Genomic DNA, 19712 nt, shown 5'->3' on the forward strand with positions numbered 1-19712 from the left:
CGAGATTGTTGTCATGTGCGGAGGGTAATCAATACTTGTCATGCAGCTCCTTTAGTGTTGCTGTAGGTGTCTTGACAGCTCCCCAGGTAATTTTTTTCAACATTTTCACGACTCATAATGACAGATAAATTGTCTTCTTGGGTAGAATTCCCAGTTTTACATTAGCACAATGAACTTTACATTAGCAAACGTACAAATCATCACAAAATAAAGCATACGGAATATTATACTACTAAGAAATCACTGTTGCATAAGCATGACAGATGTCAGCTCCATAGAAAAGAGTATTTTCCTAGGTATCTTTATCTTTAGTATCTCTACTTCTGTAGACTTTCCATTGTGTAGGAGTTTCCAACCATTCTTGTGTACTATTTTTTTGTGTACTTTTTGTACCACATACAACATATTTTTTCAGTACCAGTGAATTTAAACTCAAGCTTCTGTTTCTTGCTCATGGTGATGTTCATATCCTTAAGCTTCTGCCCAAAACAGGCAGGCTGTGTAAGCCACACTGTAAGGTGCAAACTATTCTTATTATTCTCAATAAATATGAAGAACTGGCATCCATAATATTCTGAACAAGGTATATATATATTGAATCTTGACCATATTATCCAACTAAGTCCTTATTAGCCAAATGTTTACAGGCCAGAAACCTTAACCAAATTATGCTTATCCAAGGTAGATGACTAAGCATGATGGTAGTGTCAACTGGTTGATAAAATATGATGTAGAATATAGAAGGAATCCAAAGTTATACAAACCTTTCTCTGTTGTCACATTGGCATGACAGATGTCAGTTCCAAAGGAGTTTGAGACTTCACAAGAGTATTTTCCAGGAGTTTCTTCGTTACACTCATGCAGGCACTCCAGCATACATGAATTTTCTGTCACTCTCGTGTTATATCTGTATGAGGCATACAGCTGCTTTCCATCCTTGTACCATGTTACAAACAACTTTGGAGCTCCAGTGAAAGTGCATTCAAGCCTCAGTTTACATGTAATTGGGAAGACTGTGTCAGTCAACTTCTTCAGGAAGCATGGAGGTTCTAAGAGGGGTGGCAGAATCAATATTTTTGTCAAAACAGCAAGCACCGGATGTAAAGGTTTCATACCATCCTCTGCAACATGCCAGTAACTAAAGATCAAAACATTCTTCATTGCGTTCCATGTGAAAAAAAAAAATCCAGGTGGAAGAGATATAACAACTTTCAAGCTTTTCAGAAAGCGTGCAGACCAAAAGACAAATTGAAAGAGGTTGATCCAAGCAGATCCACAAAAACAAGCACTAAAAAACCTGATACTAAAGCATGCTCTCTGTCGAGGTAAAAAAGACAAAGACCTTTCATCAAACCATAACACAACATGTTGTACAGCAGCACAGACATTCCAGGCACCATGCTGTCCTACATTGCAATATCAACTTGCTCTCTCTGTAAGTTACATGATGACCATTTTTATGCAGGCAAGCATCTTTTAGAGTCAATTACGATCTACAAACCTGCAACTGTTTATACATGAGCATGGCAGATATCAGTTCATATGCTTTTGAAACTTCACAAGAGAATATTCCAGAGGTTTCCTTGTTGGAACTATGCAGGCACACCAAGATGCTTGAGTTTGGTGTGACTTTCACATTATATCTGTAAAAGGCAAGAGCTGCTTGCCATCCTTTTACAAAGTCACAAAAATTATTGGATCATTCAAGTATTAATAACTAGTCCATTGGTATATTAAGATGGACTGTCAACTTCTGGTTGGTTCTGAGGGAGAAAGGATTGGATTCCCTGATTGTTAGAAAGAAATTGATCCAGGATCATAATCCATAAGATGAGTCAAATTTTTCTTCTTATCGCAAAAATTAAGAATTCAAATTGTGTGCAAAGGTTATAATATATGAATCTGTGAGTAAAGCTGCTTGTGCATGATAAATGTGATGTTTCAAAATTTTCAGAGGTTTTCTTGGTCCATTCATGATGATCTTACTAAATATAGTTATTTTGGTTGTTAGTTCACTTCACTGGCCTATGCATTAAAGATGCATCAGAATTATCCATCAAGGTAACATTTATTTCGTCCAAAATGTATCATAAACATATTTGCATCCTTTCAGATGTATTACAAGTTCTTCTTTGTCTATTTTGTCTCTTCTATATTCTTCGAATGTACTCAAGTACATGTTTTGGCAGGTGTCTTTGAATAGGCAAACCAAGAAAGAAAAAAAATCTTAATTTAAGGGAAATAAATAATGCTCAGACAATGAGCATATGTGTGTTTTATTGTTCTTTTCAGATTACAGATTGCAATCCTTTCAAGGCCGAGGAACAATGTCTAAAGATTTTGGGTTAACCACTAGCAAGAACTCTACTTCAGCAGTAACTTAAACAACACAGAACAAGTAGGCACTCAGTTTATCTACATTTTAAGGTGACACACTGACAGACAACTGAAATAGAGCTTCATACCCAAATTCACATGGTCTGCAAATACTCTAGGCAGAATCCATGTAGGATAATTGTATGACCAAATAAAGACTTCCAAGACAGATCTTTCAAGCTGACTTTATCAAGTGTTGATTGCCTGAGATTTGTCTGTAATAGTCCTTGGGCAATTGGCTGTTCCGGTAACTCCAGTAGTGTTCTTTGCTGCCAAATTTAAACCACCTTCATAGCTTCATGGTGTACATCTTGATTTTGTTTCTTTTGGTCATTCCCTTATATATTTTGCATGACTATTTATCAGTCTGTTTATAGGATTAGTGGTTTCCACTGTGTTATGCGTGAATCATGTCACAAGAATTTTTATCTATGATAAAATAACTGGTATTAGTTTCCTCCTTATTTCCAACATTTCTGGAGAGCTCCATCAAGAATGAGACTTTCAATTGCCCGAAAACACCTTCCTGGTGCTTCAGTCGATTGGTGCTAATCAGCACTCAAAGACATTTTGCAGGTTCATCACACCATTAATGCTGAGTTGCTCATGCCAACATCACAAATTCTTAAATTGTCAGATGCTTGTTAGTAGATTATGTGTTGAAATTATGCCCTGCACTGCAAGTTAGTTACAAGACACTGGTTAGTATAAAGAAATCCAGCATAGGCCGCTCTTCTTCTGACATACTAACCTCTATCAGCAACTCTATCAGCAACTGATTGTGAAGACATCTTTCCGACTGTATTTAATAAGCAATACTGGTATTCCTCAACATCTGATCTTTCCATAGAATGTAACTTCAAACGTGTAACTGAATCTTGAAAAACAAGCTCATGTTTTTTGTCCAAAGGAAGTGGTTTTATGTTATTAAACCAGTTAACTCCAAATGGGGTAGTACCAATAACATCACAATGAAACACAGCAGTTGGCCCCTTTTCTATATCCAGCATTTGTAGGGAAGGAGGTTCTGAGGATCAAAATAAAAAAGTATCTCATCATGATAATTGTAAATGTTAAAGGTCTTCGAGTCATTGTATTAATCTTATGTGAATAAAATTCGGCAGCTGCTTCAATCACTTTTCTTCAAGTCTGATTCATATTATGCTATTGACAGCTCAGATTAACAGCTGCATTTCAGCATGATATATTTTGTATACATCAAACTGTCAGACAATGAGGCTGATCATCAATCAAGCTAATATCACAGAAGGGCAACTGAATCTTACATATACAGTAGATAGACAATTTTGCTATTAAATCTTAATTCTGAGCACAATACTCAACTCTAAATATGGTGAATATTTGCTCTTAATTATTTAATAACAAGCACAGTCTTTCTGTAGCCTCAGTACAGCAACTCACAATAATACTGCTTTTTGCTTATCTACTGGCTGAACAAAGAATACTGTATAACATTCAAGACAACAAACACTATTTTTTTAATGTATTTTCATTTATTCTGGCCCATATGTGTCAGCTATATATGGTTGGAATGACAATAGAATCTTCTTGACTTGGCTTGACTCATTTTGCATAAGAGCTTTGAAGTTTTTTTTGTCAAGAATGTTGCCATCTATCTATTTATAATCCACGAGCATATACCACAAGAATATTTTCTTACCATCTCTTGGCCAAATGATATTAATGTTAATTGTGTTATACACTACACATTGTGGGATATTCCAGTTTAACAAAATACGCAAGCTACTAATATTGCTTTATCTACAAGAGAATTATGTTTATTAATACAAGAGGTACCAAGAGTTCAGTACTGGTAATTCAAGAAATCCCCAAAAGACACTTATTACTTGTCCTGAACACAAAGACAGATTGAGATTTTTTGCCATAGAAAGTACTTGTGCAAAAAGGGAAGAGTCTTAATAATTATAAGATAATAAGTAGAAAGAGTCTTAATAATTATAAGATAATATAAAACAAGATATTGTCTTTTCAAGATTATAAACAGCACATATCAGGTTTTATATTCATAGACAAGACAAATCTGGAATCACCTGAAAAGTTATTATTTATGTTGTTCATAAAGTCTATCATCTAGGCCACCATTAGAAGATAAATGTATTATTAAGAACAACCGAACAGCCAAATCGCTGCTGAAAAATATGTAGTATAAACTCTACTACACCTACACAATTAAGTATAATTACTATTAACAATCCATTGAGCCATTGAGTCCCAATTATCATCAATCATTCCAAAGGGCAAGCAAAAAAATTTACTTACCAGCGATGTTCAGCTTAGCAGAGCAGCTATCTGTGCCGTGGTTGTTGGAAGCATGGCAGGTATATTCCCCACTGTCTGCCTTGGTTGAGTTCAGGAGCTCCAGACATGATGTTGTATGGCTGTTGATGATCCTGTACTTCTCACTTTGTCTGAGTTCAGAATTAGACTTAAACCATTTGAAGGTCACATTTGGAGCATCTTCTATTTGGCATTCAAAACTTGCAGCACTGCCAACTTTGATTTCAAGGTCATGGATTTTTTTCTTGAAAACTGGTGGCACTGAATTATGTGAAATAAAGAAAAGAAAAAAAATCAGTTAATTGTCTGACAAATGTTACTTTATATAGAGATTGTATTCAGCTGGTTCAAGCATGGATAGGAATGTAAGAGAAGAAGTCCTCAAGTGACTGTGAAAAAGAGATGCCATGAATATTAAGGAAGTGAAATGAAACGAAATATTGTGATGAAGCCATTTTTCATGGCTAGTGAATGAAGTCATTAGTTAAAGATGCATGAATGATATGGCAATAATATAATTAGAATTCAAGCATTTTAAATACTTTATGTTGCATAATGCATATAGATAGATAGATAGATAGATAGATAGATAGATAGATAGATAGATAGATAGATAGATAGATAGATAGATAGATAGATAGATAGATAGATAGATAGATAGATAGATAGATAGATAGATAGATAATGACAATCCATGTGAAAGTTAATTTCATAAATTAAAAGAGTGAAATTATGACAGTATTCACACATCATGAAAATCCCTAAGGAAACAAATATAAATAAGACATGGTGGAAAGTTGATGGTGGAAGGTGAAACAAATTAAATGAGAATATATGGGTGATATTGATGCTTAGCATTTTAGTTTCTACACCAAAAATTAAGACTGTTAAGGATTAGATGGGTCATTGTGACAAATACAACTCTATAATCAAACCTCTTGAAAGAATCGTGAGTCTTGATGATGTTGAGGCCTTGCCACCTTCACTCACTGCCTCACATGTGTATTCGCCTTCATGTTTTTCCTTTTTAGCTTTGTTGATTACTAAAGTATATGCATCATTGTGTTTAGAGCATTTGAACTCTTTGCCAAATTTGATCAGTTTGCCATTGAAAAACCAGCTAACTTGGTTCACATTTTTGATACGGACAGTAAATGTAACCATAGAATTCTCCAAAATAGCAATGTCTTTTAATGACAATTCAAAAGCAGTTGTCTTGGCCAAACCCTGTTTTGATGTTGTTTTCAGTGGTACGTCCCCTTTCATAAATTCTACCCTTTTCTGTTCCTCTATAAGAACATCAGAAGACTTTTCATCTTGAAATGCTTCCACTGGTATGTCTACATCTCTCTCTTTGTGAAATGCCACAGATTTAATTTCTTGTGGTCTAGACTGAACTGATTGTATGATATCAGACTTTTCTTCAATGGCTATCTGAATAACCTGATGTTTGGATTCTTGTACAAATATTTGTACTTGGTCAGTTATATGATGGAAAGATTCTTTGGCTTCAGTCTTCAAAGCAGCAGACTGACCCTTTGTTGGTGCAAAACTTTCCACATTTTCCGTTAACTGTACAGACTCAACCACTGGCGAGAGCATCTCTTTTGAGGAAGCTGTTCTAAGCTGAACCTGCTGAGGTTTAAGGACTGGCATCGTCTCAGGCTGTTCAGAAGTGAAGACCTGATGTTCCTGATAAATTATAGAGTTTAAGGCAGACTGAAGTTCACTCCTAAGATTAGCTATTTGAGTATATTCACCCTCAAATGCAATTGATATTTCCACTGGGGTAGATGTAGTTGTAATAAGATATGAGAACATTGCATACGTTGGTTCTTTTTTCACATTAACCTCCTTGACTTCTACAACTTGTAAACTACCTACAACATCTGCCAGGATTAATGGCTGATCACAGGCCACGGCACACTCTAATGCAGTTTTTAATTGATATTTGATGTCCAAACTGTGTGGTTTTGGTGCAGGAATCACAAATGTGAGTTCCTTGGGAAGTGCTTTGCTTTCCTGAGACTTTGTCAATAGAAGAGGTTCTGAAGGCTCAGTGAGAATATTTGTTGTAATTGCCTCTGATTTGTTAATATCCTTAGATATTTCCCCTGTCAGAGTTTGCTTCTCTTCAATTAATATTGACCGGTTCACAGATTGTCCTTCTTGAATATGAACTGCATAATCCTGCTCAGCAGCCTTAAGAGTGGCACAACTTTCAGTGGATATGGCCTGTTCTTCAATATGCACAGACTGTATGGTTAGTTTTGGTTCTAAATTTACCTTGCAACTAAACTTCTCCATTGGATTTACACTATCTGTGTGACCTTCCTCTATCGCATACTTGTCTAACACTGACATCGCATGCCTAATATTCCAGCAATCCTCCTTTTGTACAAGTGCATGATACTCTTTATCACAACTAGCCAGAGGACTTTCCTTTGGGAGCTGCCTAGGTTCTGAGACCACATGAAGAATATTTAAAGGTTTGGGTTCTTTTCGGTGTTTAGGTTTCACCCCTTCTACAGAAACATCAAGATCTGTGGTGGAATCTGCTGTCAGCTTTAACTTCTCCTCAAAAGTAAGTGCATATTTTTGTTTTTTTTCTTGTCTCGGCAATGCTTTCTGCTGATCAGTTTTTTCTACTGAAATTAATCCTTCTTTGCATAAAGTGACCTCTGTCTGCGTGGATGGAAGATATATCTTGGCTGGAGCCTCTGTCCTTGGTTTTACACAATCTGCTGCACTTTTGGAAGTAAAGTCTGATAAATGCTCACAATGAACTGCTCTCTGTTCATTCACAGACATTGTTTGTAAAAGAGTTGAGCTTTTCCTGGCATCGGCTTGCTCTGTTCTTGGTTTCTCACTAGTAAATTCACCCTGAGATGGAAGAGTATCTTGATCACAGAATACCTGTAAATAAAGAAACTGGCCCTCTTCATTTTGGGACTGCACTGAAACAGCAGTATCTAGATTTGGGGGAATTGCTGCTGTTTTGTCAGCATGAAGTTTATGCTTTTCCTCAGCAATAAAGGCTGATTTCAACATTTGGTCTTTGGTTAACTGTGCAACTTCCTCAACAGGTTTTTCCATTTCTAAATTACTTTCTTTTGAAAGAGTGTGCGTTACTTCACTTACAGATGTCAGTATTGGTTCAGGTTTTTCCTTCGCAATTAAAGATTCAGTGAATTCCATGGACGGTAACACAGAAGAAAAGGCCTCTGTAACTTGCAGATTCACTGAAGATGTTGCGGAATACAATAACCTATCCCCTTCTGTAACTCTAAAAGTTTTCTCCTCTGTAGGGAAAGGAATATTTTTGTATTCCTCATTTAAGATGGCGAGTTTCGTCTCAACTTGATGGCTACTGATGCCATTCTTTGGTTCTATAATAGCATGTATGCTTTCTCCTTCTAAGCAAGTTATAGGGTCAGCCTTCACAATTGTTAAAGGGGTTACACTCTGAGAAACGGCAGACATCACACGTGAAGGCTGTTCCTCAGTGAGCTTAAGCTCTATAACCTCAGGACTTTTGATACGATCAAAATGCTGTTCTGTGAAGCCTTGTCTTTCTTGAACAGCAGAGGCCATTGCAGCCATATGGAGCTGTTTCTGAGGAGCCACAGCTATTCTCTCTTGCATTTCAAGAGACTGGAGTACTGGAAGTTGGTGAGTTGTCTGCTCTGAAATATTTAACTTACAAAAAGTATCTACTTGTTCACTTGATACTGCCTGTCTACCTTCAGTATAAATCACCTGGTGTCCTTCCGGCAGACTAGCTCTGGTTTGTCCAGAAAGACTAACACTGTACAAACAAGACTCAGTGGCATGTTCATATGTGGACACGTTGTAGGTATTTTGCTTCATTGAAGCAACCTCTTCTTGAGGTTGGGATATTGAAACAGTATCAAGGAAGACAATTAGTTCTGCATTGCAAAACGCTTCTCCCAGTGGGTTGGATGCCCTACATGAGTAGAGACCACCATCACTTTGCTGAATTTCCATTATTTTCATACAGCCAGATCCATCTACATTGCTGAAAATAATGCAATAATTACTAGGTTGAATACGATGGGGGCCTCTGTACCACTGAATTTCAGGTAATGGAGAACCTGTAACTTTATATTCAAAAATAGCCTGGCCTCCAACTGTGCACTGCATAGACTCAATTTCTTTTGTAAAATATGGAGGTTGACAGATGGTCTGCTCTACTTTTTTTCCATCTTTTACTTTAACATGAAGATAAGATGCACATGTTGATTTGCCAAACTTGTTGCTTGCAGTACAAGTATACTCTCCTTCTAATTCCTTTTTAACATTGCTTATGACTAGAGTGTATTCTTCGTTCTCTTGCACAAATGTATATATAGAGGAAGTGGTTATTACTTGGCCATTGTGGTGCCACTGAATAACAGGTTTTGGAAATCCAGCTACAACTGCAGTAAATTTAGCTGTGTTTCCTTCAGTTACAATTGCTGGGGAAACTTTGGTTACAAAAACTGGCTTTTCTAATTTTTTCTCCAATGTTTCTGAATATAATTTAGATTCTGGTGCAAGTTGAAATGTTTTGATTGTGGTATAAATGTCCTCTTCTTTATACACAGCCATGCTAGAAAGATCTGTGCACAAAAGGTAAATTTTGTATATAAGAATATTTTACAGAAGAAATTAGGTTATAGGCAATTGTTAGTCGTTTTCAAAACGAATGTGCTTTGTAGATACATATAAAAAAAACCATTAAAAAGTTAATTTGTGCAAGTACATCACCAAGAGCAATTCTATATGATAGGCATTTTACTAATATGTTGTCATTACTAGTAATCATAAGACAAAAAGAAAGATATTTGATAACTTGTACATTTTACCTTTGACTTCTTCCACATATGAGGATTCCTCCACCCTTGGAACTGTGAAATAAAATAAAAAAATTAGAGTTTGGAAAGTATAGTTCTGTGGTTCCAGGGTGAAAATTGCATACAGTATGTATATACAGATTCTATTTAAAATATGATTGACCAGATCCTTTTTGATGGACACCCTTATAGGACGTCCAGCACAGACGTTTCTCTACACATTCTTTTGTGGTTTTGAGAGACATCACATTTTACATATATGGCACAAGAGTAAGAATAAAATTTCCTATAGAAAGAATTATAAGAAGCAAAGCATGCAAGTGCCAACCTGTCTTAACCCTGAGTTGGGTGCTGCACTCATTGTCCCCTGCAGCATTGATTATTTTGCATGTGTAAGTGCCTCCTTCACTTTGACCAATATTCATTACATTTAAGCAGCACAAGGGTCCATCGTGCTTCAGTGAGTACGACCGTGACTCTTCAACCATCAACTGGTTGTGTAGCCAGATCACATATGGAGAGGGGATTCCTTTGATTATACAATAAAGAGAGACATTGTCTTGCTGCTTTGCAATGATTTCTTGGGGTAGTTTCGTAAGAAACTCTGGCTGAATCGAGTCATATATAACATGATCCACCAAGGGTACCACATCAGGGTAGTACTGTTTACTTATCTGCCAGCTTGTTCCCAGGGAGGAGGTATTTAATGGTCCAATGCTCTGGATGTACTCTTGTTTTTCTTTGTCAGATATCTTTGCACTGGACTCATTTTCACTTTTAGAAGATTTACTGACAGAGTCAGAAGGGATGGGGGTTTCTGCTTTGGGGTTTGCTTCTTTAGCTGAGTGAGAATAAAGTTACGGAAAAGTATTAGGGATTACTTATCAGTAAGAGGAAATTGTAGAATTGCTAAAAAAATGTTAGTTTGATTATAGAATGGTGTTAAGCTTAGCTTCACAGGATTATAAAAGATATTAAAATCTCAACGATAATGCAGGTTTAATTTAAACACACGTGTTAAGCAGAATAGGATGAGATTGACATCAAAGATAAAATCTGTAAGCACCTTCTACCATGAGCCGTGCAGATGTTCGATTCTCTCCATTTTCATTTTTGACAGTACATCGGTAACTTCCTTCATCTGCGAGTTGCACATTCAGTATGATAAGAGACAAGAGCCCTCCATGATCCATACATTGTACTCTCTCTGTATTTGTGAGCGTCCTTCCATTATGGTCCCATACAATTTCAGTAAGAGGCTCCCCAGTAAAAGAGCAGTTGAATTGAGCCATGTCACCCAGGCTGACTATGAGATCATCCATTTTCAAAGTTAAAGCAGGTTTGCTGGAATATTCTTCCAATGAAGACATGTGTTGTTGGACCTTGATGCTTTTCACAGAGGTTGTACATTTTTCTACAGTGGATACCATTTCAAATGTTTGAACAGTGGAAGAAGAATGAGTCTCAGTCAAGTTGTGAGAAGTGATTTCCTCCGAAAGAGATACTTCATTGCTTGATACACTTTGCCTAGTTATGGTTTTCATACTGTGATCTGAGCAATAAAAAGATAAGATTAAACAATTACGTCAGTCTTAAAATGTTATATTCTTGATTCTGAAGAGTTCATTAGAAAATTGTGAGGTTGGCAGAGTTGAAAAGGTGATGTGTTGCTGTCTCTATACCATCTGGAGGGCCAAGTCTTGCACAGTGTGATGACTTTCCTGCCCACCAATTCAAATAATTACTTAAGAGCAGGAAAATTATCTAATGCTACATTCCCATTACATGTTTAAAGTGGCACTAATCTGATGCTTTCCCAAAATCAGATTTGAGCCACTTTCATATGTGATCCTAGATAGGATACATATCTGATATGTGGCCATGCAATGCATTGCAGCAGACGTAAAAGCAAAAATTGTTGCTAGTCTGTCAAAGGTAGTCATTGACACTAAGCCACTATTGTGAGACACACATCTACTGTCCTGCAACACTCACTGATTGCTAATTAAACAAAGATTGTGGTGGTATCCAAGACTATTCAGGTTTCTTTTCCTCTAATGGAGATGATGATGATGATGATAAAGCAGTGCATTTATGGTAGTAAGAGTTATAAGAGTTTGCCATAAGACAGTCCCCAGGTGTCAGCAAGACATTCAGTGCAGGATGAAAAAACTGCCGTGTGACACTGCTATGAACCATTCTGCAACTTCTGTCATTCACACGTGTGTCTTCAACAGTGCACATCAAACTTCACTCCACATGCGCATACCACGTCAGCATCCAGTGTTACCAGTGTTTTTAGAAAGAAAAGTATATAAGAGCAATGGTGACTGTTGTCGGTAGAGGAACAGTGAAATATTTTTTCAGTAAATAGTGAAATAAATCAATCCAGGTAATAGTGTACGAACCCTACTGGAAAAAATGCATTCAAATGGTAGAGCAGAGCCTACAAACATATTTGGCAGGAAGGCCAAAGAAAAGAGCTTTAAAATTAAGAGCAATGAGGCAAAATGTGACCGTGTTTGCTTAACATGCCTCTTCTATGAATGTTATTGTTTTTTAAAATATGCACATGCAGGTACTTTCATAGGAGAGAAGTCCACACTGGTGACAATTAGGGTTCACTTACAAACATAAAAGTGAACCATTAAAGCAGAAAGAGTTGATTTGAGCGAAAAGCAATAAAGCTTGTAACGTGAATGTAGTTAAACTGTGTTGTACCTCAGTCCTCCAGATTTGGGCTGGCAAATCTTAAAGTTTTGTCTGACTATAATTATCTGATTAAGCATGCAACATGCTTAAATATTCCATATTGCGAAAAAAGATATGAGTACAGAAAGAGGTGTATGTTTAGGCCTTACCCTCTCCTGAGACATGGCACTGGAAACTGGTAGACTCTCCCTCTTCAACAGATACATCATGTATAGTAGAGCTTATCACTGTTGGGGATACTGGAATGCCGACATCTGGAGAAACCACTTCGGAGACTGATTAAAGTAAAATACAGATGTTGGCAAACTTGAATAGGTTTGAGCTAAAGATTGCTTTATCAATTCACATTTTAATTGAACCTTTTTCCTTTTTTCCCTCTTAGTAATACCTTCTACATTGAGTACAGCTGAGCTGGTGGCCTGACCAAAGTCATTTCTGGCTTCACAGGTGTACTGAGCTGCATCCTCTGGAAAGACTTCAATGAGCAACAGAGTGTGTTCATTTCCTTCACTCTGGAACTTGCACTTGAATCCAGAAGTCAATGCCTGAGAGTTCTTATACCAGAAGACCTGGGGCTCAGGGATGCCAGTCACTTCCACAGAGAAGCGTGCAGGTTTGCCAGCCTCAACAGACAAAGGCTCCATATGCCTGATGATCTGAGGAGGCTCAGGAACTAAATTGTGTTTAAAAGGTAATTAAAACAACTTGAAAGACATAATGATATCTAAGCAAATGTCACTAATAAATAAATGAGCTGAATATTTCAAAACTGACAAAAGGATGGAAGGATGTGATATGGAATTAAATAGCTACTGGCAAAAAGAAAACAAAGAGATGTGAAGCTTTGTTTTAGTTTTGCCAGTAGCTATTTATTGCCATATCATATCCTTTTTTTAGTCAGTGGAGAATTATGCAATTCTTTGCAATGCATAAAATAAATATATAACTAAACCAAAACTGGATGAGCTGTTGGTAAAAACACTCACTGCTGATATGTAGATTCACTGTGCTCCTGTTCTTTCCAGCGATAAAAGTGTATTCCCCAGCATCACTCTGGTACGTTTCAGCAATTGTCAAACGATGCACCTTTCTGATAGTCACGTAATTGCAACGCTTCTCTTGAGAGAACTGGATCTCAACACCATTTCTCAGCCAGCGTCCTTCAATATCATCCTCACTGACTTCAAACTCAAAAGTAGCTCTTTGTTTCTCAACCACCTATATTGTGAAGAAAAAGTTAGAACAAATGGGCATGTAAGTTTGAATCGATTAGCTATCACAAGTCCAAGCAATAATGATGAAAGATTTACCCTTATTTCTTTCTCAGCAGGCTCAGAGATGTGAACATCCTTTCCCTCTACTGTAAGGTGAGCCTTGGAAATGCTTGAACCAGCAACCACAGTGTATTCGCCACCATCAGACGTGCGAATGCTCTGGATCATCAAACGCTGAATGCATTTGTCTGTTGTAGCTTTATATCTAAATATTTAAAATTTTATCATTGTCAACAACATTTAGTATATCATTGTACTTTCACAATACCTTTAGGTAACACACTGCATTTTCTGTTACAATACCTGTCAGATAATTCAAGTTCCTGCCCATCTTTCATCCATGTGACTTGAACATTGGGCTCAGAAAGTTCACATTCAAAGATGGCCTTTTTCTTCTCAGTGACCTTGATATCTTTGATGTGTTTTGTAAACTCAATGACACGAGCTAAGAAACAGAAAAAGTTCATCATTATGAAACAAAATTGATGATAACCTTAACTGGCTATATCGATTAGAATTTAATAGCTTACCTTCAACAAACAACTTTGCTGATGTCTTAGCAGATCCTGCCACAAACGTGTACTCTGCACTGTCCCCAAAGTGCACATTGCGGATGGTGAGAGAGTGAATGAACTGTTTAGAACGAGTCTGGCATCTGTCAGTGGATCTAATCTCTACACCATTCTTCAGCCACTTGTGGATGATGCCCTCATAATTAACAGTTACTTCAAATGTGATGGTATCCTTTTCTTGAGCACTGAGGTCTTTGAGCGTGGAGGTGATCTGAATGGCTGAAAGATTAAAAAAAGGTGCAGATGCATGTTATAGTTATATATGTTTAGTGACATAAAGCAAAAAACAAGATCAGAAGCTTGCGAGGAGGACTGCACATCCAAAAACCACAAAAAACGTTAGGGTACAGGTGCTGGGCAACAAATAATCAAAGAAAAAACAACAGAAGAAGCCCGCACACTGATAAACTGCTCCAATAAATTTAATGGTGCAACGTTTCGACCATCAGGTCTTCGTCGGGCACAATATTTATTGGAGCAGTTTATCAGTTTTTTTTTTATAAAGCAAAAAACAGCCATATAGAAAACTGTAAACTGACTTACGGCTAACGGTCAGTTCTGCAGAGACGCCATCATTTCCACATACAAATGTGTATTCCGCAGCATCATCTATGGTAGCATTCATGATCTTCAGTTGGTGGAGCTTGCCCTGCACCACACTTCCGAACTTCTCACTCATTTCAATCTCAACTTCATTTTTCAGCCATATGGATGGGACATTAAAATGTGAAACTTCACATTCGAATGTGGCCACTTGAGTTTCTGGAATCTCAATATTCTTCATGGGCTTTGTGACCCTCAAAGCTGAATAAATAGTTAAATAAACATTATTATGAAACCTGTATGCCAATAGCTAGGAATATCTACTATACAAAATGTAAAATGTTTACATACATTCCACATGTAGGTGTACATTACTCTGCAAATGTCCAATGACAGCAATATATTCTCCTGCCATACTCTCTTCCACACTCTGAATAACCAGCTTGTGGGCTTTTCTTTCTGAGAGTATCTTAATATTTAAGCTTGGCTTGAGTTCTTGGTTCTTAAACATCCACTTAACAGGAATGTCATCATGTGATAGGCTCAGTTCAAATGAGGCAGTGCCACCAATCAATGATGTTACATCCTTAGGCTTCTTCACAACTTTGATAGCTACAAGAGAGATCAAAATTTAAAATAATAGTTTGTGGACACATTTGTGTTAAAGCATCAATGGGCAAATACTTACTCTCAACATTGAGTCTAGAATTAGCAGAGAGCTTTCCGAGTTTGAAGCCGTAAACAGATTCATCCTGGGTGTTACAATTTTTAATTTTCAGCGTGTGAACCGTACCATCTACTGTGATTTCATATTTGTCACTCGGAAGGATTTCAACTCCATTTTTGATCCACTGGGACCCTTTCACATCCAAATGAGTGAGTTCAAGGCTGAACACAGCCTCTTGTGTCTCAATCGCAGTTTGGTTCTTCATGGTCTTTTTTATCTTAACAGCTATAAAATAATGTTTAACTATTAATAAATGGAAGACAAACACAAATTGATTAAACCACAATAAAATATAGAGTAACACTTGATTGTACCTTCAACCTTCAGACTGGCAGATGTCTTAGAGTTTGCAACTTGGTATGTGTACTCTCCAACATCTTGTGGTCTAGTGATAGCAATGACAAGACTTCTCACAGTCCCATTCTGTTCACTCCTGACATTGTCACTGAAGTCAACAGGTTGCCCATTCTTAAGCCACTTTCCCTCAGCAGAGTCACTTGCAACTTCACACTCTAATACAGCCGTCTGGGACTCTGCTACTGTCAAATCACAAAGTGGTCTGCTTATGGCACCACCTAAAGGGACAAAAACAAGAAATAACATTATCTTCACCCTAAGATATGTAAACAAACTGTAAACAATTACAACATAACCAGAGACATAAATCACAAATGGCCTTTAATATCAAATATTTTAAGAAAATGTGTATACCTGAAACAATAAGTTTTGCACTAGATGTCTTCTCGCCAGCAGCACAGACATACTCTCCCTCCTCATCCTTCATGGCATTAAGGACAGTGAGGCTATAATGGGTACCTTTGCTCTCAATTTTGTATTTAGGACCAACCTTTAGAGGTTGATTCTTAAATGTCCAGAGAGCATCAATTCCAGGATGAGATACTTCAACCTCAAATGTGACATTTTGAGTCTCAGTACAAACCCGGTCCTCCATGTGCTTTACAATGCTGATTCCTGAAACCCCCCCAAAATTATTAGATTTTGTTATGTATTTTATTTACAGATTACATTATTATTTTTTTTTATTAAGTTTTATTAAGTTTTAATTATTTATCTATGCAGAAACATACCTTGAACTGTCAGTTTACATGTTGATTCAACACGACCTACAACCATCTTATATTGTCCTTCATCAGAAGCATAGGTCCTGTTTAACACTAGACGTTGTTTGGAACCTTTTGCAACCATTTGTATTCTGTCATTGGGTATCACCAGTTCTTTGTTATGATACCATTTCACTGAGCTTACATCAGCTGCAGTAATCTTGGCCTCAAAAACAGACTTTGTACCCTCTACTGAAGAAATGTCCTTTAATTGTGTTAAAAAGTCAATAGCTGTAAAGAAATAAAGATTATATTTATCCATCCAAATATTCCCATGTTACATGAAACAATTATATATGACCCACAGTCACTGTTTATGCACTGTACCTTGAACAATTAGCTTTCCACTTGTGGAAATGTCTTGGTTGGGGACAACAAAGGAATACGTTCCAGTGTCATCTTTATTAGTATCTTCAATTAGAAGCTTGTAGTTTAGTTTGTCAGTGACAATATGTATTCTATCTGTGGCAGAGATGGTCTGACCATTCTTCATCCAAGTTCCCTCCACATTTTCCTGAGAGAATCGTACCTCCAGTTGGGCAATATCCCCCTCACAGATTGTCAAATCAGACAGGCCTTGCATCAATGTAACTGGACGCACTATATTAATTAAAATGAAATATTCATTGTTATGAAAAATACATATGCAGAAATCCCTGTTGTTTTCTCAGAAATACAGTTCTTACTCTTTAAAAATACTTACACTTCATCTTTAGGGAAGCACTTGTCTCAAAATCTCCCACTTTAAAAGTGTATTTGCCTTGGTCCTCTTTTTTCACATCTTTAACAGATAGGCTGTGGCGACCACGACGTGAGGACAAAATATATTTTAGACTAGGAGTTATTTCTTTGTTCTCAAAGTACCAAGTGCCCTCAGCATCTTCTCGGGACACTTCACATTCAAACTCCCCTGCGTATGACTCTGGTACTTCTGTATTCTCAAGATTCTTCAAAATTTCAAGTGGTGAACCTATTTGACAATTGAAATAAATTGACCATACAGAGAATATAAAACACTAGCAATTTAGAAACTATAAAATATAGGAAATGGGGTGCTTAAATACTATAACATATAATACACATATACTTTTGATAGTTTATTTCTGTTTAACACTATTACCTTCAACATGGAGTCTTGCAGTTGTTCTTATGTTGTCATCATCAGCAATTACACAACTATACTCTGCTTCATCACTCATGTTGATGATCAGTACAGACATAAAATGCACCTTTCTGTCAGAGTGCATCCTGTACTTGTCTCCAGAGAAAATCTCTGCATTGTTCTTCAGCCATTTAACCTTGACAAAGGGCTCATTGGTCTCACATTCAAAGGTCACCATGGTATCCTTTTCTTTGGCATTTTGATCTTCTAGAATTTGGGTAAATGATAGAACTTGTTTTCCTGAAATAAATAAAGGATGTAGGGGATAGTAATAGAGAATTAAATATTCAGGTGAGGAAACATTCAGAATATTCAGAATCATTCTAGCTTTACTACAAAGAGTTACCTTGAATCAGTAAGAATGCATGGCTTGAGGTCTCTCCTGCAATGTTCATAACTTTGACCATGATACTAGCAGAATCTTCAGTGGACACATCTCTAATGACCAGTTCACAGACATGGTCCTCGGGCCAGTACCAATAAATTCGCTCTGTTTTTTCCAGCAAAACTCCATTTTTGAACCACTGGCATTCTGGATCTGGTTTACCAACTACTCTGCAATGGAAGCGCACTTCATCTCCTTGGGCAACTGTCTGACTCTGAATACGCTCCAGAATTTTTGGAGCCTCCATACTGGGTGAAAGTATTATTCTGTCTGGTTTGATTTTGGTAATGGTGAGTTTATGTTCCTCTTCTTCCCTTTTCTTTTCAGCCTCAGTTAGTTCTTTGGTATGATGAAGGAGTTTATCTTTTCTCTTCCTAAGCATATCTTCATAGGACTCATCTCTCTTACGGGACTTAAGTTCAACTGCAGTAATTGCCTCATAGTAGCCTTCCTGGGTTCTGCGTTTAAATTTGCTTCTCAGCTCTTCGGATTCCTCAGTTAATTTCTCATGAATTACCCTCTCTGCTTTCTTCAACTTTACCACCTCTTTTGACTCTACAGAGATTTCTGAGGACTTCTCTGGTTTAATAACCTCAAAGGACACCCTTCCATGCTCTTGAACAGTTGGAGGAGGCTTAATTTCTGGGGCCCGACGCAGAACTGCTCGGAAGTCCTCCCTTTGTTGAATCTCAAACTTCACAACATGCTCAATGACACCTTCAGGGTTCTCTGCCATAACCTTCACATCTCCTGAATCATAAGACTTACAGTCCACAATCTCAAGGTAGTAAATGCCATCATACTGTAGCCTGAATCTTTTGCTCTTGCGAATAAGCTGTCCATTCAGGTACCAGTTGACTTTTGGGGTTGGGTATCCAGTTACTCTACAACGGAATTTAGCAGTTTCTCCCTCCAGTACTCTAATGGGCTCTGGAAGCAGTACAATCTCAGGTTTAGTTTTCTCTGTTGTTTCATCTCCAGTAACTCCAGTAGGACCTCCCTCATGGGCAATACGCTCAATTTCATCTATTCTCTGTCCCCTCCTACCCTCAGGCAACTGACTTTCCTCAACAAGGCTCTTCTCATCTTTCACAATCAATGTGGCTGAGGTCTGGTCAACACTATACTTGTTGGTAGCTCTGCATGTGATGACACCACTGTCTCTGGCATAAGCAGCTTCATAGTCGAGACTGCAGTATCCAAACTCATTGACCATACGTAGTCTGTTAGCAGCTGCCAGGGGCTTGCCATCATGCAGCCACTCAACAATCATTGTGGGATCACCAATAGGGGTAAGTCTGCATTCAAAATGTACAGGACCAAACTGCTTTAGTCTGACAGATGTCAGTTTCTTTTTGAACTGAGGCTTCTGTTGCTTCTCCTTGTCATAAAGGTCGCCCTCCTCCCATTGTTCCTGACCATAACGAAGATGCAGTGGCTCCAACTCCGGTGCAGCAATTTCCTTAGCTTTGTAAGTTCCTTTAGTAATAATAAGCTTTCTCTCTGGCTGAGGTCCAGCTGCCTCCACTTCAACATTGATTTTGCAGCGAGTAGTATCTCGGCCAGCTTTGTTAATAGCTGTAGCAGTGTACCATGCACTATCAGATCCAGAAGTCTGGGGGATCTTGAAAGAAGCCTCCCCTTTACCACCCTCAATTCTATAAC

The 19712-nt window shown here is 37.6% G+C and overlaps 1 protein-coding gene across 10 annotated transcripts in view; it reads right to left on the reverse strand.

Annotated features, from left to right (window-relative positions):
- The window catches only part of ttn.1 (titin, tandem duplicate 1), a 133265-nt gene that overhangs the window by 102944 nt on the left and 10609 nt on the right, over window positions 1-19712 (reverse strand). For 8 of the 10 annotated variants that reach the window (XM_047814454.1, XM_047814461.1, XM_047814460.1 and 5 more), the window contains exons 19-40: window positions 18009-19705; window positions 17621-17902; window positions 17204-17470; window positions 16828-17100; window positions 16468-16731; window positions 16091-16351; window positions 15694-15954; window positions 15341-15604; window positions 15004-15264; window positions 14653-14913; window positions 14068-14328; window positions 13841-13982; window positions 13574-13742; window positions 13250-13481; window positions 12652-12936; window positions 12413-12538; window positions 10618-11103; window positions 9880-10392; window positions 9564-9605; window positions 4678-4956; window positions 3128-3403; window positions 765-1049 (exon numbers count right to left, since the gene is read on the reverse strand). In XM_047814454.1, the coding sequence (XP_047670410.1) occupies window positions 765-1049; window positions 3128-3403; window positions 4678-4956; window positions 9564-9605; window positions 9880-10392; window positions 10618-11103; window positions 12413-12538; window positions 12652-12936; window positions 13250-13481; window positions 13574-13742; window positions 13841-13982; window positions 14068-14328; window positions 14653-14913; window positions 15004-15264; window positions 15341-15604; window positions 15694-15954; window positions 16091-16351; window positions 16468-16731; window positions 16828-17100; window positions 17204-17470; window positions 17621-17902; window positions 18009-19705 (7187 nt within the window). The remainder of the gene's footprint in view (window positions 1-764; window positions 1050-3127; window positions 3404-4677; window positions 4957-9563; window positions 9606-9879; window positions 10393-10617; window positions 11104-12412; window positions 12539-12651; window positions 12937-13249; window positions 13482-13573; window positions 13743-13840; window positions 13983-14067; window positions 14329-14652; window positions 14914-15003; window positions 15265-15340; window positions 15605-15693; window positions 15955-16090; window positions 16352-16467; window positions 16732-16827; window positions 17101-17203; window positions 17471-17620; window positions 17903-18008; window positions 19706-19712) is intronic. The other 2 variants (XM_047814457.1, XM_047814456.1) reach the window with 2 other exon arrangements.

This window comes from Tachysurus fulvidraco, chromosome 6 (assembly GCF_022655615.1).
Source record: "Tachysurus fulvidraco isolate hzauxx_2018 chromosome 6, HZAU_PFXX_2.0, whole genome shotgun sequence".
NCBI lineage: Eukaryota > Metazoa > Chordata > Actinopteri > Siluriformes > Bagridae > Tachysurus > Tachysurus fulvidraco.